Source organism: Microcaecilia unicolor, chromosome 10 (genome assembly GCF_901765095.1).
Source record: "Microcaecilia unicolor chromosome 10, aMicUni1.1, whole genome shotgun sequence".
Lineage (NCBI taxonomy): Eukaryota > Metazoa > Chordata > Amphibia > Gymnophiona > Siphonopidae > Microcaecilia > Microcaecilia unicolor.
In genome coordinates, this window is record NC_044040.1 from 174302866 (window position 1) to 174325525 (window position 22660).

Below are 22660 nucleotides of genomic sequence, written 5' to 3' on the forward strand. Positions count from 1 at the left end.
TCACTTGACCCTACCTGTCCCTCCAACTACCGCCCCATCTCCCTCCTACGCTTCCTCTCCAAAATACTTGAGCGTGCCGTTCACAGCCGCTGCCTTAATTTTCTCTCCTCTCATGCCATCCTCGATCCACTTCAATCCGGTTTTTGCCCTCTACACTCGACAGAAACAGCACTCTCTAAAGTCTGTAATGACCTGTTCCTTGCCAAATCCAGAGGCCACTACTCCATCCTCATCCTCCTCGATCTATCCACCGTTTTTTGACACTGTCAATCATGATTTACTCCTTGCCACACTGTCCTTATTCGGGTTCCAGGGCTCTGTCCTCTCCTGGTTCTCCTCCTATCTCTCCCACCGCACCTTCAGAGTTCACTCTCATGGATCTTCCTCCACCCCCATCCCGCTATCTGTTGGTGTTCCCCAGGGATCTGTCCTTGGACCCCTTCTCTTCTCAATCTACACCTCTTCCCTGGGCTCCCTCATCTCATCTCATGGCTTCCAGTATCATCTCTATGCGGACGACACCCAGCTGTATCTCTCCACACCAGACATCACCGTGGAGACCCAGGCAAAGGTATCGGCCTGCTTAACCGACATTGCTACATGGATGTCCAACCGCCACCTGAAACTGAACATGTCCAAGACTGAGCTCATCATCTTTCCACCAAAACACACTTCTCCTCTTCCTCCACTTTCTATCTCAGTTGATAACACCCTCATCCTCCCCATCTCATCTGCCCGCAACCTCGGAGTCATCTTCGACTCCTCCCTCTCCTTCTCGGCACACATCTAGCAGATAGCCAAGACCTGTCGCTTCTTCCTCTTCAACATCAGCAAAATTCGCCCTTTCCTCTCTGAACACACCACCCGAACTCTCATCCATGCTCTCATTACCTCTCGCCTTGACTACTGCAACTTACTCCTCACCGGACTCCCACTTAGCCATCTATCCCCCCTTCAATCTGTTCAGAACTCTGCTGCACATCTTATATTCCGCCAGAACCGATATACTCATATCACCCCTCTTCTCAGGTCACTTCACTGGCTTCCAATCCGATACCGCATTCAGTTCAAGCTTCTCCTTCTTACCTACAAATGTACTCAGTCTGCTGCCCCTCACTACCTCTCTACCCTCATCTCCCCTTATGTTCCCACCCAAAACCTCCGTTCACAGGACAAATCCCTCCTCTCAGTACCCTTCTCCACCACTGCCAACTCCAGGCTCCACCCATTCTGCCTCGCCTCGCCTGCCTCGCCTCACCCTATGCCTGGAACAACCCACTCGCCTCCACCTACCCTCCTCTCTTCCTTCCCGTTCACATTAATTGATTTGATTTGCTTACTTTATTTATTTTTTGTCTATTAGATTGTAAGCTCTTTGAGCAGGGACTGTCTTTCTTCTATGTTTGTGCAGCGCTGCGTATGCCTTGTAGCGCTATAGAAATGCTAAATAGTAGTAGTAGTAGTACTAATTAGCTAAAGCAGTATATCAAACTCAAACAAACACATAGCCAAGAGATATTTAAACAACAAAAAATCCAGTTTATTCAAAACATGGCCTGACACGGCCGTGTTTTTGCAACCTGCCTGTGTCAAGGGTCCAAAATCTACAAAAATAAGCCAACATATACATAAATTATAATTACAAATTGATATCTAAAATGTTTTAGTAAATATATTAAAAACTCTCTGATTCCTTCTCACACATACATCACTGCCAATTCTAAAAATGCCATACTAATTTACAATTACTATCTCAGCTAAAAAAAATCTGACACATCACATATAAAAGTTCATGATTTTAAAAAGCAGATTCTACTAGATTATTTAACTTGCTAAACAGTTAAAACAATTCTTTAAAAAGGTATACTTAAGAAATCCACCAGTCTTTTAACAAATGTCAGTGATTTGAAATGTAAAAAAATGACAGCAAATTAAAATTATTTTCTCTGTGAGGTTCAAATATCAATAATTAATCTAGGAAAAAGTAAATTTGCAAACAGCCTACCTTCCAAGTCCATATTATTTAACATTTTTGTAAAATGTATATCTATCCATTTTTTATAGAAAAAAAATATTACAGAAAAGGGTTTTTGGAGGGCAGATAAAACATACCTTTTTCCCATTCATATACTTTGGCTCCAAAGTCAAGCCACAGTGATAACATTCTTGGCATTGACTGATATATGTATTGGTTTCCAAATTGCAGAGACCTGTAATTATACAGCTAAACATTCATACATGTCACAAGTGAAATTTTGCAGTATTCACACACTGTATGGCTTGACAAAAGTGATGTGTCAATGATCAACTTTCTTGATACCGACTTCTAAACAGGAACATAAACATACTAGCTTTCCAGCAGTCCCTTACTTACAGAAATCAAATGCATTGGCTGCAGAGGAGCAGCTTGGAAACATCCTTAGCTCATTTTATTGTTTATTTTAACAAAATCATGGCTAGAGGCACAGAACTGCTCTTCCCTTTGTGTGGTATATCAAGTCCCATTTCCCTTTTCTTTTTTGCATTGAACAAATGAGTAAAGATACTGTAAAACAATTGTTTACAAGTATTAATTCAATATTCCAACAAGTTTTACTCCCTGCTCCCTCCCCCACCCAATCTACCACAATACCAGAAAACACATTAAGGGGTATTTTTGATAATACGTCTAAATTCGATTTTAGACATTTTGCTAAAAAAGTCCAAAACTTGAGTGGTGAACATTGAGTTTTTGAAACCTGAAAAAATCTCTCTCTTTGGTTCGAAAATCACCTTTTTCTAGATGTTTGTGCTCAGTTCATTTTTCTTTTGGTACTGTTTTGGAAAATAAAATGTCCAAGAGAAAAACGCCCAAAAAACAGCTATTGGGATGTCTGGGGGCTATTATTCTTAGTAGACTGGCAGACATCTCAACAGAGCAGTAGGCACCCTAGGGAGCACTGAACTTCACATAAAAGGTCTCAGGTACATATCTTGCAAAAGGTCCCAGGTTCACATCTTACAAAAGGTCCCAGGTACACATCTCGCTGTTACCCCCTTATATTATATGGTGAACCCTCCAGAAGCAGAAAACTACCCACTGTACATCACTAATAATAGCTCTCAAGCTTGCAAGTGTCACCTATATATAGGTATAGTAGGTACTTAGTGTTTTTCAGAGGGCTCACACATTCCACCACAAGTGTACCAGTTAGAGTGGGATATGGGGCCTGGGGTCCCCTTCTCTACAGTCCACTGCACTGACTATTAGGCTACTCCTGGTTCCTGCTTGCTGCTCTAATAGGAGTGGCAATCATATCTGAAGATGTCATAAAGCATGGTATATACTGTCACATCTTAGGAGGTTGGGGGAGGGGGGTCAGTGACCACTGGAGGAGTAAAGTGGGGGGAGGGGGTTATGCCTTAATCCTGCCAGTTGTCATTTGTTCATTTAGGGCACCTTTTGGTCACTTAGTTGGGATTGAAACAGGTCTAGACAAAAACGTTTTAATGTTTTTATTTTGTTCTATTATTGCAAAAAAGGTTTATCTTTTGGTGCTGCCCAGGTCTCGTCCAAAACACACCCTCTTGAAATTTGGACAAACTTTGGGATGTCGCAAATCACAACTTGGATGTTTTTGAAAGAAAATGGTCTGCCATCTTATGACATTTTTGGACTTATATATGTTTTGAAAATGAGCCCCCCACTATTTCTAAAAGGCCTAAACACTTATAGCTCTTCAGAAGATACAGTAAATGGACCAGGTCCATTACCCACCCTCCCTGACCTACAGACATCCCACTTCCCCTTACACCTAATATCATTCCCCCTCATCCCATCTCCAATAATCCAGAAATGATCAAGGAGGAGCTTTAGTAAATTCCCCATTTACCCACCTACCCTTAATTAAGCCACCCTTCCATCCCCGCCCTACCTGAAATCTGTAAAATTAACTAAGAAGTCCGGCAATCCTAGGGCTTTTTAATTGGATACACATTGCACTGGAGATGGTGAAAGAATTTCCCCTATCTGATTTAAGGAGGGAACATGTTTATTCTAATTTCACTTCATATGTGTTTTTTTCCCCTATTTTGTTCAATTCAGTTTTATTATGTACTAAAATGAACAATACACACTAGAACAAAACATTGTGCGCCAAGACATACTACTTCATGTTGGCACATGTTACTTAGAGGCATATTTTCAAAGCACTTAGCCTTCCAAAGTTCCATAGAAACCTATGGAACTTTGGAAGGCTAAGTGCTTTGAAAATATGCCTGTTAGTATATATCAACACTGAGCAAAATTAAAATGCACATCCCTAATAATGCGGCTCGAAACAAAAAAAGTCCAAAAAACGACAATGCAGCAGATAGGCTTTTTTTTTTTTTGCGCTAACATTCAAATTGCTATATTTGAAAGTCATTTTAAAGACATTTTTCTATGCAGTTCATCTAAATCTCAAGGGAGCGTGTAGGAGGTCTATTTTGGGCAGGATTATGGTGGCCTACGATTTGGAAATTTTCTGTGATAATGGAACATTGTAAATATATCCACGGCAAAAAAAATAGGGTGTTTTTGGCTAGACCTGTTTCAGTAACAACTAAGTGCCAAAAAGGTGTCCAAACTGACCACTGGAGGGATAAAGGCATGACCCCCTCTTAATGCTCCCAGTGGTCACGGACCATCTCCCAACCCCTTAGAGGTAACGTAACAATATATACCAGGCTCTATGACAACAGATATAATGGCCATTCCTCTTTAATATTCCTGGAGGGCTCACCATACAATATAATGGTGTTATAATGTGTACCTGGGATCTTTATGTGAAGTTCACTGCAGTGCCCCTTAGACTGCCCCACTGCTCCACTGAGATGTCTGTGTGGTCCATCTAGTAAGACTGCTGGTCCCCAGACAGCCCAATGGCTTGTTTTTGTACGTTTTTCCCTTGGAATGTTTTTGTTTGAAAATGGTCCTAAAGGAAAGACGCACTGAGCACAAAAACATCTTAAATAAGGCAATTTTCGAACCAAAAAGATAGATGTTTTTCTGGTTCAAAAATGACTGTGTTTGGCACTGGATTTCTGGATGTTTTTGTGCAAAACATCCCAAATTGGATTTTGATGTAATATTAAAAATGCCCCTCCACATATTCAAGGGTCTTTGCTTCTGGGGTGCTGAATCACAAGATTTCAGATCGGGGGTTTGGCTTCTGTGTGGACCTGAAGAGACTGTAGGATAGTGGTGGCCTTTCGCATATGTACCAGTCATAGGGCCTCTTCTTGCCCCCTTTTTATATTAATTTGCATAAAGGTGAGAGCTTTAGAAGCTGAAGAAATGAAAGTGTGATCTAGAAAGAACAGTAACTATCATTTTTACTTGTCCAAGAATGAACAAAAGTATAACAAAATATTAGGCTTATAGTCCAATTTTCAAACTGTTTAGAAGCATAACTTGGAGAGTTTGGACCAAAAATTGACCCGATCTTAAATTTAGGATTAAAAAATGGGCAGTTATGAGGCAGATGCTTTTTGTGACCTTGTGTAAATCACTTCACCTTCCACTGCCTCAGGTACTAACTTAAATTTAAGCTCTATTGGGATAGGGAAGTGCATACTGTATCTAAATGTAACTTGCCTTGAGCTGCTAATTAAATCTACAATTCGAATCCTAAAACACCTAATTTAAGCTCCTCAATCTAAGACAAGAATTAAGTCCTATATTTAGGATATGTTAGCTAAGACTTAAGGACCTATGCTTAAGTTGAGATGAAGAGAGGCATTCAAAGTGCCTCAGCTTAGGAGCTCTGCTTTTTTCAGATACTGGTCTCTTTGTATTTATATGAAAAAACCCCAAAACCTATTCCTTTCTAACTACAGACAAGTAACATTGTGTATCTACTTCTAACACTTATCAGTGGCAATGGCCTTGGTAGCTAGCAAAAAGAGAAAGATTTGGAAGCAGGGATGAATTCTGATGAGAGAAGGTAGCATCCTAGACACAAGAGATGTGTTGTAGTCAACAGCAGGACAGAAATCACTACAAAATGAAGTAATAAAAAAAAAATACATTTTAGATGATTGGTCAGATGAAAACTCAAAATATAAGAGTCAAAGGCCAAGGGGAAAGGATGGTACTAAATCTATAAGTAATTGCTAGGTACAGGTGTGTGAACACCAACAGCTCTCACTTTTTCTTCCTCTCCTCACTGTGCAGATTGTTTCTTCTTTTGAAGCTATACTGCAAGTGAGATAAAACCCCTCAAAATAGTTTCCCTGGTGGTCAATCTACCTACTGATTTAAGAATTCAAACGACTATACATTATTCTAAAGACAATTTAAAGATTTTTTTATTTTAAAAGTTTTTTAATATGTAGTGTTTAACTACTATGTAATTATTATTGATTATTATTGTGTCATCCTAGTAAATGTCTTGTGATCCTCACTGAACCATCCTGGTACTTGCAGAATATAAGCATTTGCATTGTATTATATTGTCCTTATGTTGAGAAAGCTGACAGGATGCTTTTTATGCTACAAAGTCCTGCCATCAGAAACAATACAAAGACATGCCAGACGGTGAAGTACATAGACGTATAGAGGTATGGACTTTGGAAAAGAAGATTTTTTTTATAGTGTGAGACAATCTGATACCTCTCTTCTGCTGTCCATACAGCTGTCCCAACTGACTAGTTAGTACCCAAAAAACCACAGCAGAAAAAGCATCACACAATTTAGTAGCTCACCTTCCAAAGTGAAGAACTATATATCTGATCAAGTCTCCTTGCTTTTCCATCTTATTGTCAGTTACCATTGGCATCAGCTTATCATAATACTTGGCAAAATAAAAATGGCCATCTTCCCACTCTGGTAGCAAGGTAGTAACTTCCTGTAACCCCAAAATAACAGAAAATTAGAACATGCATTGGAAGATCCTCATCGAAGAATGATTTTTAGGTATTTGTAATTTCTCTACTATGAGGAGTAACATTTCTCACAGCAGAAAGGCCTCCTGTAATTTTTTCACTTTTTGTCAAATTTGCTCAAACCAAACAGTTAATATTGAAACAAAAACACATATAAATATCATATCCAACATTATCACTGTGTAACAGCTACTTCATTATCAACTTATGCTGAGTACAAGCCTTTATAAGTAGGTTCTGACATATCCTAAAAGCGAATGCTACATACCTGTAGAAGGTATTCTCCGAGGACAGCAGGCTGATTGTTCTCACTGATGGGTGACGTCCACGGCAGCCCCTCCAATCGGAAACTTCTCTAGCAAAGTCCTTTGCTAGTCCTCGCGCATGCGCGGCCGTCTTCCCGCCCGAAACCGGCTCGAGCCGGCCAGTCCAGTATGTAGCAAGACAATACACTTCAAGGGAAGACACAACTCCAACGGGGAGGCGGGCGGGTTTGTGAGAACAATCAGCCTGCTGTCCTCGGAGAATACCTTCTACAGGTATGTAGCATTCGCTTTCTCCGAGGACAAGCAGGCTGCTTGTTCTCACTGATGGGGTATCCCTAGCCCCCAGGCTCACTCAAAACAACAACCATGGTCAACTGGGCCTCGCAACGGCGAGGACATAACTGAAATTGACCTAAAAAATTGACCAACTAACTGAGAGTGCAGCCTGGAACAGAACAAACAGGGCCCTCGGGGGGTGGAGTTGGATCCTAAAGCCCAAACAGGTTCTGAAGAACTGACTGCCCGAACCGACTGTCGCGTCGGGTATCCTGCTGCAGGCAGTAATGAGATGTGAATGTGTGGACAGAAGACCACGTCGCAGCTTTGCAAATTTCTTCAATGGAGGCTGACTTCAAGTGGGCTACCGACGCAGCCATGGCTCTAACATTATGAGCCGTGACATGACCCTCAAGAGCCAGCCCCGCCTGGGCGTAAGTGAAGGAAATGCAATCTGCTAGCCAATTGGCTATAGTGCGTTTCCCTACAGCCACTCCCCTCCTATTGGGATCAAAAGAAACAAACAATTGGGCGGACTGTCTGTGGGGCTGTGTCCGCTCCAGGTAGAAGGCCAATGCTCTCTTGCAGTCCAATGTGTGCAGCTGACGTTCAGCAGGGCAGGAATGAGGACGGGGAAAGAATGTTGGCAAGACAATTGACTGGTTCAGATGGAACTCCGACACGACCTTTGGCAAGAACTTAGGGTAAGTGCGGAGGACTACTCTGTTATGATGAAATTTGGTGTAAGGGGCCTGGGCTACCAGGGCCTGAAGCTCACTGACTCTACGAGCTGAAGTAACTGCCACCAAGAAAATGACCTTCCAGGTCAAGTACTTCAGATGGCAGGAATTCAGTGGCTCAAAAGGAGATTTCATCAGCTGGGTGAGAACGACATTGAGATCCCATGACACCGTAGGAGGCTTGACAGGGGGCTTTGACAAAAGCAAACCTCTCATGAAGCGAACAACTAAAGGCTGTCCTGAGATCGGCTTACCTTCCACATGGTAATGGTATGCACTGATCGCGCTAAGGTGAACTCTTACAGAGTTGGTCTTAAGACCAGACTCAGACAAGTGCAGAAGGTATTCAAGCAGGGTCTGTGTAGGACAAGAGCGAGGAGCTAGGGCCTTGCTGTCACACCAGACGGCAAACCTCCTCCACAGAAAGAAGTAACTCCTCTTAGTGGAATCTTTCCTGGAAGCAAGCAAGACGCGGGAGACACCCTCTGACAGACCCAAAGAGGCAAAGTCTACGCTCTCAACATCCAGGCCGTGAGAGCCAGGGACCGGAGGCTGGGATGCAGAAGAGCCCCTTCGTCCTGCGTGATGAGGGTCGGAAAACACTCCAATCTCCACGGTTCTTCGGAGGATAACTCCAGAAGAAGAGGGAACCAGATCTGACGCGGCCAAAAAGGAGCAATCAGAATCATGGTGCCTCGGTCTTGCTTGAGTTTCAACAAAGTCTTCCCCACAAGAGGAATGGGAGGATAAGCATACAGCAGGCCCTCCCCCCAATCCAGGAGGAAGGCATCCGATGCCAGTCTGCCGTGGGCCTGAAGCCTGGAACAGAACTGAGGGACTTTGTGGTTCACTCGAGATGCGAAGAGATCCACCAAGGGGGTGCCCCACGCTTGGAAGATCTGGCGCACCACTCTGGAGTTGAGCGACCACTCGTGAGGTTGCATAATCCGGCTCACTCTGTCGGCCAGACTGTTGTTTACGCCTGCCAGATATGTGGCTTGGAGCACCATGCCGAGACGGCGAGCCCAGAGCCACATGCTGACGGCTTCCTGACACAGGGGGCGAGATCCGGTGCCCCCCTGCTTGTTGACATAGTACATGGCAACCTGGTTGTCTGTCTGAATTTGGATAATTTGATGGGACAGCCGATCTCTGAAAGCCTTCAGAGCGTTCCAGATCGCTCGCAACTCCAGGAGATTGATCTGTAGACCGCGCTCCTGGAGGGACCAGCTTCCTTGGGTGTGAAGCCCATCGACATGAGCTCCCCATCCCAGGAGAGACGCATCCGTTGTCAGCACTTTTTGTGGCTGAGGAATTTGGAAAGGACGTCCCAGAGTCAAATTGGACCAGATTGTCCACCAATACAGGGATTCGAGAAAACTCGTGGACAGGTGGATCACGTCTTCTAGACCCCCAGCAGCCTGATAGCACTGGGAGGCTAGGGTCCATTGAGCAGATCTCATGTGAAGACGGGCCATGGGAGTCACATGAACTGTGGAGGCCATGTGGCCCAGCAATCTCAACATCTGCCGAGCTGTGATCTGCTGGGACGCTCGCACCCGCAAGACGAGGGACAACAAGTTGTTGGCCCTCGTCTCTGGGAGATAGGCGCGAGCCGTCCGAGAATCCAGCAGAGCTCCTATGAATTTGAGTTTCTGCACTGGGAGAAGATGGGACTTTGGATAATTTATCACAAACCCCAGTAGCTCCAGGAGGCGAATAGTCATCTGCATGGACTGCAGGGCTCCTGCCTCGGATGTGTTCTTCACCAGCCAATCGTCGAGATATGGGAACACGTGCACCCCCAGCCTGCGAAGTGCTGCTGCTACCACAGCTAGGCACTTTGTGAACACCCTGGGCGCAGAGGCGAGCCCAAAGGGTAGCACACAGTACTGGAAGTGGCGTGTGCCCAACTGAAATCGCAGATACTGTCTGTGAGCTGGCAGTATCGGGATGTGTGTGTAGGCATCCTTCAAGTCCAGAGAGCATAGCCAATCGTTTTGCTGAATCATGGGGAGAAGGGTGCCCAGGGAAAGCATCCTGAACTTTTCTTTTACGAGATATTTGTTCAGGGCCCTTAGGTCTAGGATGGGACGCATCCCCCCTGTTTTCTTTTCCACAAGGAAGTACCTGGAATAGAATCCCAGCCCTTCTTGCCCGGATGGCACGGGCTCGACCGCATTGGCGCTGAGAGGGCGGAGAGTTCCTCTGCAAGTACCTGCTTGTGCTGGAAGCTGTAAGACTGAGCTCCCGGTGGACAATTTGGAGGTTTTGAGGCCAAATTGAGGGTGTATCCTTGCCGGACTATTTGGAGAACCCACTGGTCGGAGGTTATTAGAGGCCACCTTTGGTGAAAAGCTTTCAACCTCCCCCCGACTGGTAGGTCGCCCGGCACTGACACTTGGATGTTGGCTATGCTCTGCTGGAGCCAGTCAAAAGCTCGCCCCTTGCTTTTGCTGGGGAGCCGAGGGGCCTGGCTGAGGCGCACGCTGCTGACGAGAGCGAGCGCGCTGGGGCTTAGCCTGGGCCGCAGGCTGTCGAGAAGGAGGATTGTACCTACGCTTACCAGAAGAGTAGGGAACAGTCTTCCTTCCCCCGAAAAATCTTCTACCTGTAGAGGTAGATGCTGAAGGCTGCCGGCGGGAGAACTTGTCGAATGCGGTGTCCCGCTGGTGGAGAGACTCTACCACCTGTTCGACTTTCTCTCCAAAAATGTTGTCCGCACGGCAAGGCGAGTCCGCAATCCGCTGCTGGAGTCTATTCTCCAGGTCGGCGGCACGCAGCCATGAGAGCCTGCGCATCACCACACCTTGAGCAGCGGCCCTGGACGCAACATCAAAGGTGTCATATACCCCTCTGGCCAGGAATTTTCTGCACGCCTTCAGCTGCCTGACCACCTCCTGAAAAGGCTTGGCTTGCTCAGGGGGAAGAGCATCAACCAAGCCCGCCAACTGCCGCACATTGTTCCGCATGTGTATGCTCGTGTAGAGCTGGTAAGACTGGATTTTGGCCACGAGCATAGAGGAATGGTAGGCCTTCCTCCCAAAGGAGTCTAAGGTTCTAGAGTCCTTGCCCGGGGGCGCCGAAGCATGCTCCCTAGAACTCTTAGCCTTCTTTAGGGCCAGATCCACAACTCCAGAATCATGAGGCAACTGGGTGCGCATCAGATCTGGGTCCCCATGGATCTGGTACTGGGACTCGATCTTCTTGGGGATGTGGGGATTAGTTAGAGGTTTTGTCCAGTTCGCAAGCAATGTCTTTTTTAGGACATGGTGCAAGGGAACAGTGGACGCTTCCTTAGGTGGAGAAGGATAGTCCAGGAGCTCAAACATTTCAGCCCTGGGCTCGTCCTCCACAACCACCGGGAAGGGGATGGCCGTAGACATCTCCCGGACAAAGGAAGCGAAAGACAGACTCTCAGGAGGAGAAAGCTGTCTTTCAGGAGAGGGAGTGGGATCAGAAGGAAGACCCTCAGACTCCTCGTCAGAGAAATATCTGGGGGTCTTCTTCTTCCTCCCACGAGGCCTCACCCTCGGTGTCAGACACAAGTTCACGAACCTGTGTCTGCAACCTCGCCCGGCTCGACTCAGTGGAGCCACGTCCACGATGGGGGCGTCGAGAGGTAGACTCCCTGGCCCGCATCGGCGAAGCTCCCTCCGCCGACGTAGTCGGGGAGCCCTCCTGGGAGGTGGCCGCAGTCGGTACCGCACGCGGTACCGACGTCGGGGACCTCACCCCGGGCGATGGGCCAGCCGGCGCCACGCTCGACGGTACCGGAGGCGCAAGCACCGCCGGTACCGGAGGGGTAGGGCGCAACAGCTCTCCCAGAATCTCTGGGAGAACGGCCCGGAGGCTCTCGTTCAGAGCGGCTGCAGAGAAAGGCAAAGAGGTCGATGCAGGCGTCGACGTCAGAACCTGTTCCGGGCGAGGAGGCTGTTCCGGGCTGTCCAGAGTGGAGCGCATCGACACCTCTTGAACAGAGGGTGAGCGGTCCTCTCGGTGCCGATGCCTGCTGGGTGCCGACTCCCTCGGCGACCCAGAGCTCTCGGTACCGACGCGGGGAGGCGACCGGTGTCGATGCTTCTTCGATTTCTTCCGAAGCATGTCACCGGAGCTCCCCGGCACCGACGAGGAGGACGTAGAATCCAGCCATCGCTTCCTCGGGGCCGAGGCCGAAGGAGGTCGGTCTCGGGGGGGCTGTACCGCAGGAGCCCTCAGGGTAGGAGGAGACCCACCCGAAGGCTCACCGCCACCAGCAGGGGAATGGACAGCCCTCACCTGCACTCCTGACGATGCACCACCGTCCGACGACATCAGCAGACGAAGTCCCGGTACCACCGACGTCGATGCAGCTATCCGATGTCTCGGCGCCGATGCAGAGGCCCGATGCCTCGATGCACTCGATGCAGGGGCGGCCGAGGAAGATGGTCTGGACGCTGACGACGTCGATGCACTCGAAGATCCCGGTGCCGATGCCGACGAAGAGCCCGAGAACAACACGTTCCACTGGGCTAGTCTCGCTACCTGAGTCCGCCTTTGAAGCAGGGAACACAGACTGCAGTTCTGAGGGCGGTGCTCGGCCCCCAGACACTGAAGACACGACGAGTGTCGATCAGTGAGCGAGATAACCCGGGCGCACTGGGTGCACTTCTTGAAGCCGCTGGAAGGCTTCGATGTCATGGGCGGAAAAATCGCGCCGGCGAAATCAAAGTCCGAAATGACGGAAAAAGAGCACCAAAAAATTTGTAAGGGAGAAAATCTCGACTGAGGCCAAAAAGAGGCCTACCCCGACGACGAAAGAAAACTTATTGGGGCAAAAATCTGGAAGTACGGGGAGGATTAACACAAAACCCGGGGGGGGGGGGGGGGGGTTTCCGGAGCACTTCCCGACACTTGAAAGACTTTTCCGAAGAAAAAACACGTCAAAATAAATTTGGACGCGCGAGGTCGACTTTCCGGGGCTCGACACGGCGAAAACACGACCGTACCGAGTGCGGACAAAAGAAGACTGGCCGGCTCGAGCCGGTTTCGGGCGGGAAGACGGCCGCGCATGCGCGGTGCGCGCGGGCGCGCGAGGACTAGCAAAGGACTTTGCTAGAGAAGTTTCCGATTGGAGGGGCTGCCGTGGACGTCATCCATCAGTGAGAACAAGCAGCCTGCTTGTCCTCGGAGAATGGACCATTCCCAATACATAATCCTGCTGGCTTTTTCTTTCTTTTCTTCACTCTTTCCCCTTTCCCCATCCACTTTTAATAAAACACGCAAGTCACCTTGAACAGGCCTGTATAACTATTGTTATATGCTATAACCTCACTCCATTTCAATATATTTTGTAACATTTCACTAATCCAGCAGTGTAGACAGTATCAGAGTCCCTTGGTGTAGGCTCGAATCCTACTTTCCCACCGACACAAGACATGATCCTCTTTATGCTGATGACTCCCAGATCTACCTCTCCACACCAGAAATTTCAGCAGAAATCCAGGCCCAAGTCTCAGCCTGCCTGTCTGAAACTAAACATCACCAAGACTGAGCTTCTTATCTTTTCCCCTTTTCCCCATTCTCTATCTCATATCCTCCCTGTCATTAACCTGTGTTTCCAAGGGGAAAATGGGAGCCATGCTGCTTTGAAGCTAACCATAGAAATGGGCCAGCACAAATCAAACTTTGCAGTCCTACACCCACCTTGTACTGTTTCATCACTGCATTACTTTCAAAATTTGCAGTTTCTTCCATGAAGCGGCCCACCAGCAGCATGGCTCGGCCATGGATCAGGATAGTTTTGGTATCTGTTGGTGTTTCGTTTTCAGGGAAACATAACTCAACACCTTTCTGAAGAACAATGAGAGCCTGATGAACATCACCCTGCAAAAACGAAGGAAATATTTCCATCAAAGACGATCTCTGTCAGATTACTATAGGATGTGAAGGATCAAATGTTTTGTTCTGTAGAGGGGCAGGCTGCCTCGGATGAAGAAGAGGAGAAATGGACAGGGGAGCCACAGTTTCGGGTAGCTGAAGTGCTGAAACTCTTGGCCAGGCTTTCCTGCTGTGGCAGTGGGTATGGCTATTTTATGTATGCACCCTCTCTTGTGTTATCGTTTGCTGAGGCTAATCAAACTGCAACCTCCATTCCCAACAGAAATGTTTTCTTATTTAATAAATCTTTTAACTTTTTATCTAAATATCCTTCAAATGGGTGTGCACTAATAAGGATTTTTGTAGGTTGTAATATTTTTATAAGAAAAACACAAATTTGTATATTTCATAAGGCAACAAAAATATTAAGCAGTGAAAAACCAGTTCATAGAAGTAGTAGAAGTGTTTTCTTTACAGCTCAAAAGTAGTTTTGGGATTGCAGCCTGACAAGAAAGATGTACCTGGCTATAATCTATTCAGGAAGGACAGAGTACGAAAAAAGGGTGGAGGAGTGGCATTATATGCTAAGAATAATATTAAAGTGTCAGAACTGCAGGATATGTGGGGTACAGAAGAAGCGCTGTGGGTTAAACTAGAAAGAGGGAAATGAAAATGTATCTATATCAGAGTAATATACAGATCACCCTCACAGTCGGAGGAAGTGGACAGGGACTTAATTGAAGACATCCAAGATGGTCTAGAAGCAAAGAGATCTTGGATTCCCTACAAGAAGAATTGTTTCAGCAGTGGGTAATGGAACCGACACAGGATGGAGCTATTCTGGACCTGGTGCTGGAGAATGTAGATAATGTTTCTGACGTCAAGGTGGGAGACTATTTGGCATCTAGTGATCAACAAATGGTGTGATTCAAAATTAAAACAGGGGAGAGGACTCATTCGCGATTGAAGGTCCTGGATTTCAAAAGAACTAACTTTGCCGAGATGGGGGAATTTCTCAAGTAGGATGGGAACAGCTGAATGATGTAGAACAGCAATGGACAAGACTGAAAGGAGCTATAGTAAAGGTAACTTACCTTTATGTTAGAAAATTACATAAAAGTAAGAGGAAAAGAAAGCCGCTCTGGTACTCAAACATAGTAGCTGAAAAAAGGGGAAAGAGGTGTTAAATTGTACAGCACTGCATAACCCTGGTAGCGCTTTATAAATGTTAAGTAGTAGTAGCCTTCACACATTATCAGATGACTCAGAAAGATGAAGACAGGCAAGAATACCTGGATAAGCGAAGAGAAACTGGAAAATCTGTCAGGAAAGTGAAGAGGCAAATGGAAGAAAATATAGCTAATACGGTAAAACTGGGGGATAAGACCTTATTCAGATATTTAAGTGACAGGAGCAAATGACATAATAGCATTGTGAGGCTCAAAGCTGAGGGAGAGAAATATGTGGAAGATAAGGATAAAACTGAGCTTCTTAACAATTATTTCTGCTCTGTGTTCACAGATGAAAGGCCGGGGGTAGGGCTGCAGGAAACAAAGGCTAAAGGGGATGGATGCATGGTAGACCAAGACCCATTTACGGAGGACTGTGTTCGTGAGGAGCTAGCTAAACTAAAAGTAGACAGAGCGATGGGGCCTGATGGGATATTCCCGAGGGGCGTCAAGGAACATGGAGAGGTTCTGGTGCTCCGCTGACTGACCTCTTCAGTGCTTCCTTAGAAACAGGAATGGTCCCAGAGGACTGGAGAAGGGCGAATATGGTTCCTTTGCACAAGAGTGGAAGGAGGAGGTTGGAAATTACAGACCTGTCAGTCTGACCTCGATGGTGAGTAAGCTAATGGAAACGCTACTAAAGCAGAGGATTGTGAGATTTCTCAAACTGAGTGGAATGCAGGACCCGAGGCAGCATGGCTTCACTAGTGGCAGGTCGTGTCAAATGAATCTGACTGACTTCTTCGACTGGGTGACCAAACAGTTGGATGAGGGAGGGGCGCTAGATGTGGTATAATTAGATTTTAGCAAAGCATTTGACACGGTTCTGCACAGGCGACTGATAAATAAATTGAGTGCCCTTAGTATGGTACCTAGAGTAACTGATTGGGTTAAAAATTGGTTGAATGGAAGGAGACAGAGGGTAGTGGTAAATGGAGCTTGCTGTGAAGAAAGAGATGTTATCAGTGGTGTACCGCAGGGATCGGTCCTTGGGCTGGCTCTTTTTAACATCTTTGTGAGCGATATTGTGGAAGGGCTGGATACCAAACTGTGCAACAGGGTGGACACCTTGGAGGGTGTGAATAACATGAGGAAGGACCTAGCGAAGCTGGAGGAATGGACAGATATTTGGCAACTAAGATTTAATGCTATAAAATACAGGATCATGCACTTGGGTCACAAGAATCAGAGGTAACGGTACAGTATAGAGGGTGAAGTGCTTCAGTGTATAAAGGAAGAGCGGGACTTGGGAGTGATTGTGTCTGATGACCTTAAAGCTTCCAAACAGGTAGAAAAAGCAATGATCAAATCCAGAAGTATGCTTGGATGCATAAAAAGAGGGATGACCAGCAGGAAAAAGGAGGTGATAGAGCCATTGTATAAGTCTCTGATGAGGTCCCATTTAGAGTACTGTGTGTAGTTCTGTACACTGCACCTATGAAAAGATATAAACAGGATAGAGTCAGTCCACAGGGTGGCTACAAAATTAGTAAGCAGTCTTGAACACAAAAAATATTGTGGTAGGCTTATGAACCTCAACATGTTTACGCTGGAAGAGAGGAGGGAGAGAGAGGATATGATAGAGACATTTAAGTATCTCAAGGTCATTAATGTACAGGAAGTGAGCCTTTTTTCAACTGAAGGAAAACTCTGGAACGAGGGGGCTTATGATGAAGTTAAGAGGCAATAGGCTTAGGAGTAATCTACGAAAGTATTATTTCACAGAAAGGGTGGTGGAAGCATGGAATGGCCTCCCGGTGGAGGTTATGGAGTCAAGGACTGTGTCAGAATTTAAAAAGGCATGGGATAAGCACGTGGGATTGCTTAGGAAAAGGAAGAGATAGGGGTTACAGAGGATGGGCAGACTGGATGGGCCATTTGGCCTTTATCTGCCTTCATGTTTCTATGTTTCTAGGAGAAGCGCACAATAATGTGAAGTTAAGTAACAGTATTTGTATTATAGGTCAGCAGCTTAAGCCTTGTTCAGTTTTGAAGCAAGTAGAAAGCACAACTGGTCTCAGAATACAATGCCTTTCAACCTTGCAGTCTCTCCTGTAGTTGACAATTATATTGCTCTGTTCCACTAGCTTTCATGCAGGGTTCACTAAGATAGAAAGTGGGAAAACAGATTTCTCTTACTGTTCCACAAGGAAACCAGAAAAACTATGAAAACAGTTGACAGGTTCTCTCTTTCTGTACAACACAAAGGACAGAACAGAATGGCACAGCAGAACACAAATTACACTGTAGTCTATTTCCCACTTATCCCTTGAATACCTTGGACCACAGGCACTTTGCTCTTTCCACATAAAGTTCAGCCAATCTGGATTCACCAGCATTTAAGAGAGCATTATATGCGGTCTGGTGATGTCCTGCCTTCCGGGCCACTCTGGCACTCTGCAACCAGCATTCTCCAACCATGTCCAAGTTATCTGTTCTATACAAATTGAACAGACACAGAAAACATTTATAAGGAGACTTTACTTACATTATGTTGGTGCCAGATTTAAAAACTGACTTGCAGGCTTTTCCCCAATTTGCTTGCACAGATTCACCTTCTTCCTCCCCCCTGAACATTTTCTTTTTCTGAGGTTGCAGAAAATTAAAGCCTCAAGCAAAATATGTACTTTTTGCATCTCTATGCTCTAATTTTATCCAATTTTGGTAATCAGCTTTTATTATTAGAAAATCTTTTATTGAATTATAAAAAACTTAAGTAACAAAATTACATAACTTAATAGAAGCAAACGCATCCCTTCTCCTTCCCTTGAACAATACCTAAGTAATGCATTATAAAGTCAGAACATCAGTCTGGGGTCTTTGCTCTTATGACCCCCAACCATCACAAACTAGTGTCATTAAACCAGAACAATTAAACCTCCCCCCACCTAGGAAATCAATAAGTATCAACAGAGACTTTATTTACCTCCTGTAACTGATTCAATACTTGACTGCAAGCCTTGGGGGATATCTTTCTCTCTCAAAACTTTTTTTAAATAAAATTAAAAGGAAAGGCTTCTGGGGGAGGGAACTCAGATTCCTCTGAGTTATCCCCTCAGCTCAGAATTAAATTCAACAAATTTTTTATGAGCGGCAACCTAATCCAATAGGTACCTCCTGTTCAATCAACTGGGACCAAGTTCTACAACTGGCCCAGGAGCTGTTCTCCAGTCAGCCCAGGAGCTGCACAGTTAAACCATCACCATCTGTGGCACAGAGAAATACTGAAGACTTAAGGCTGCACGGTGCTCTTATATGGCAGACCTCAACTCTTTAGTCTCTGTCTCCATCTGCTGGTTGATGGGCACAACTCACAAGTTCTGGACTGATCTTGTTAAGGAAGCTAAAGTTCTGTTCTATATTTGCTTGCTAATAATGTTTTTATGTTCTTCTGTCATTCACTAAGGGTAAGAATAGGGGAAACCCATAGACTGGTAAACTATAAATCTTTGTAAATAAATGATTGCACGAATGAATAAAAGACATAAAAGGTTCCTCCTTCTCCATTCCTCTCTGAATCTTTCTCTCTGTCCTTCCAGGTCTTTACTGTCATCCTTCCACATCTTTCTCCCTCTTAGCTAATCTCTCCTCCACTGTTGATACTCTTGTTTCATGGACTGCTCCACTATGTATGACAATTTGTAAAATTGTATTAAATTTTCCCAATAAAATTCAGGTAAGATTTCATTTCCCTCACTTTCCAAGTCTGTGAAACCCTGCATTATTTACATAACAGGAAAAACAGCAGCATGGCTGAGGGTTCACAAGATTCTACCTGTTAATGATTTGAATTCCCTTTCAATTAATTATCACTATAAACCATACGAAATTTGAAGTTCTACTACCACTGGATAAAGGACCTTTAACTACTATTATACAGCAACATAGTTCTACTTCTTGGGTTTATTTCTACGAAAAAGAGTTATAAATTTTAATGTACTAAAAAATACCTTACATATTAACCGCATAACTCAAAAATAACAATATATTATCAGAAACAAACACAAATTACTTTTAGAAAGTACAGAAATATACAAAACAGCACCTATTATTAAGGCTCAGCAAAGCCCGTCGAAGCGCCAAGATGGGTTCTTTGGCTCTATAGGAGTTTTGAGTCATTTCTAAGCGGGCTGCCCAATTAAGTGAATCTTTGTCCTGGTCACCAAGTCGCTGCTGAAGCGATTGACGTACACTGTGCTCCAGTTCACACAACATGTGTAACCTTTGAAATCAGAAATAAGTTTATAGTTAGAACAAAATAATACAGAGCTTAAATGGAAATTTCTTAGCTGAAGGACATCCGTTTATTTCTTTCTTATTTCTGGACGCCCTTAAAATTCATTTTTTTAATCAATTAAATGTACTTATTTTAACTGTTTTTTTTTAATTGCCTGACAAGTGCACTTCAAAGGCAGTTAAGCAAGCACAAATAACCAAATTGCAGAAGTCATACAACACTTCCAGTATTGGGCAATTCAACAGGGACATGTCAGAAATACAAATCTGGTTCTCCATCGATTTGGGTCATGGGCTGCTTCCAGCTTTTGCCTCCTACCCAATGCATACTGGATTAGAGTATTGCATTTTCTATTCAGACACCAGAACAACAAAATCCAGAATGGTCAGGCACAAGGGCTAAAAATGCAGAAGCTCCGGTCAACCTTAAAACCTTCAGCTTGTAGTTAGTCCTGAGAACTTCTGATGCCTATCTAGGCTTTCTAGAGTGTGAAATTCTGCTTTCCTAAATAAAAATCAGGTACACCTCCATGTGTGATGCTGGAGTATCCATTACAGTTTTGTTTTACTATTAGTTTGTTAGTTAGTAGTTAGTTAGCTAAAGCCCCCTTTTCTTCTGTTTCCTTACATTACATAGTAATATAGAATGCAGATACAGTACAGCACCTGACAATATATTCATATCCCCGTTGATAGGATCCTCTTTCAAAGCTCGCAGCTGAGAGGGGGACAATCTGTTCTGCTCGGACAACTTTCAGTGTCTCATGAAATGCCTCTGTATCTTTCTTTTTGGCCGACAGTAGCAGCTGTCCTAGCCTAACGCTCCATGTAGTGGACCTCTTGTCTAGATAATAAACATAAGGATTAAAAGAGGAAAATATAGCTTTATTTCTGAGGGTTGCCAAAACTCCTACCACTGGACCCCTTCCAAGACTAGAGGAGGAAGACAGAAAGAATCGCAGTCAATTGCCCCCAGAAACACAGTATCAGAGGAAAAGGAGGGAGGAATCCAGCCCCATCAGGTTTTGTACCTCAGTGTTCTGTGGACCATCCAGCTAATCCCAGCCATTTTATTTTAACACAACCAAATTCCAATGAGGGATCAGAGCCCAGACCCTAACCCAAAGGTAGTTCAACACCTCAGATTAATTTTAGAGGGCACAGGCCTACCACACCTCCTCTGTGCTCAAAACAGAGAAATTCTGGTTGGCTTTGGACTGAACAGATCCTTTTATAAGATGATGTAATCAAATCAGTGGTTCTCAGTCTCCATCTGCTGGCAGGAGAGCATAAACCCACACGTCTGGACTAGTCTGAATGAATACTGAGGAAGCATGCGAAGTAAAAATAGATGTAAAGCCCGCAGGTATAAAGGACCCCCGGACTTTGCAGCTTTGTGAGCAGTATGAAATAGCGTGCAAGTCCGGAAGGGAGACAGTTCTTTGTTACAGAGATCTGGAAGGGAAGTTATCTTCTAACTTGCAGCCTTCAGAAGTATGTAAGAAACTGTATTTGGTCTTTATTCCTTACACTGCCCACAAGCTTAGGAACTGACCATTGTTAAATGTTTGATGACTGTGGAGATGGTTATATCTTTATTACATATGTTTGGTATTGTTCATTTGGAGGTGTCATCAATAAAAATAATTGAAACATAAAACCTAAATCCAGCTTATATATTTCAACAAAAACCATAAGATTCAAAAGTCTGACTGAAGTAATAATTCTACAGAATGGATGAAAATAAATAGATCTGGTGTAATAACGATGTAATATAGTAAAATGTTAAGAAGAACATCTACATAAATTAAAAATAAACATTACTACCTGCAGCCAAATATTCTTCCACTAAATCCCACTGGCTTAGCTTCCAAGCTGCTTCCACTCTGTATGCATTTAATTCTGCTGTCCACTCAGGCCTAAACACGTTAAATAAAATAAAAAATTAACTTAGGCCATGCAGACAAATCCACTCATTTTAAAACAGAAAGAACATTGCACTATATTCCTGTGATTAAAGCACATATTTTCCCACAACAGACTCCATTAATGAAAATGGAAGAATTCATAAATATCCATGCTACTTATATTCTATCGAGGTCCAAAGCAGCCCACTGTATTAAGGGATGATATCAGCTTCCACTTATGTAAGGTATATCTTTAGTTTAGTTATATTGCACATCTGCCAAATTTTTCCCAGTAAAGAAAGGCCCCCTGATATGCATCTTTTGTATTTCAGTAAGTGGTACCTGTTTGCAAGTGCTCCATTGACCTGAGTTATAACAGTAGACAATTGGCCAAGTCCCAACATCGATTCCACCACACCATAGTAATGAAGAATCTGCAGATCAGAAAAGTATTACCAAGTTGTCTTATTTTTCCATTCACTTAAATATTATTTTAACAAGTATGATGAAAGGCACTACGTTCTACAGTAACTTCTACCCCATCCCCTTAAGTAGGGAAGCATTAGTGGTAATATTGAGCTAACATGCACAAACAGACCCCAGCTCTACACAAGGATATCTGGTCTAACAGGAAGGCAGAAGAAGTGTTTGGCACACTCCAAGAGGGCCTCCATGCTTCTCAGTGCTACCATAGTACTGATTTCCTTGTGGCTGAAAGACATCCATGGCATACACTTCTATCATTGTGCTGAAAACCCCTAGTGCTGCTCCAGACACAAACAGTTTGCAAACAATGATATCAGCCTGACCATTGGAGATCTCTTTCACTGCGCCAATTCTCACACTCTGAAGCTCCCCTCCCACCTCCCTGGAGACACTCTTACCAGAACGATCTCTACTCTCTCTCCTTCCTCCTGCTTAATACTCTTTTTATTTAATGTTTTTTCAAAATTCTCTGAAGACCGGAAGGAGAGAGGGAGGCAGAAGTAGGTAACATCTCAGGTCCATGAGAGAAAACCAAGAAAAGGACCTTGACTCACTGAGGAAAACCAAGCAAAAGAGGAACTTGGAGTCCTCTAGGTGTCTCCAAGAATGCCATTGCCACCACTAGACCATGGATTCCCTTCCATGCTGGTCATGCTCAACTAGGTAACACATTCTTAGAACTCAGCTGCATAATATGTCCGTCACCACCTGCTAGAAATACTGAACAGCAAATGGCTGCACAGTGCCCTATATTG

At 44.6% G+C, this 22660-nt stretch overlaps 1 protein-coding gene across 1 annotated transcript in view; it reads right to left on the reverse strand.

The window, feature by feature from the left end:
- Positions 1-22660, reverse strand: part of ATR (ATR serine/threonine kinase) — a 174492-nt gene that overhangs the window by 46221 nt on the left and 105611 nt on the right. The window contains exons 30-37 of the mRNA XM_030216335.1: positions 21762-21853; positions 21340-21431; positions 20179-20356; positions 19322-19498; positions 17554-17713; positions 13874-14053; positions 6727-6869; positions 2113-2210 (exon numbers count right to left, since the gene is read on the reverse strand). Coding sequence (XP_030072195.1) covers positions 2113-2210; positions 6727-6869; positions 13874-14053; positions 17554-17713; positions 19322-19498; positions 20179-20356; positions 21340-21431; positions 21762-21853 — 1120 coding nt within the window. The remainder of the gene's footprint in view (positions 1-2112; positions 2211-6726; positions 6870-13873; positions 14054-17553; positions 17714-19321; positions 19499-20178; positions 20357-21339; positions 21432-21761; positions 21854-22660) is intronic.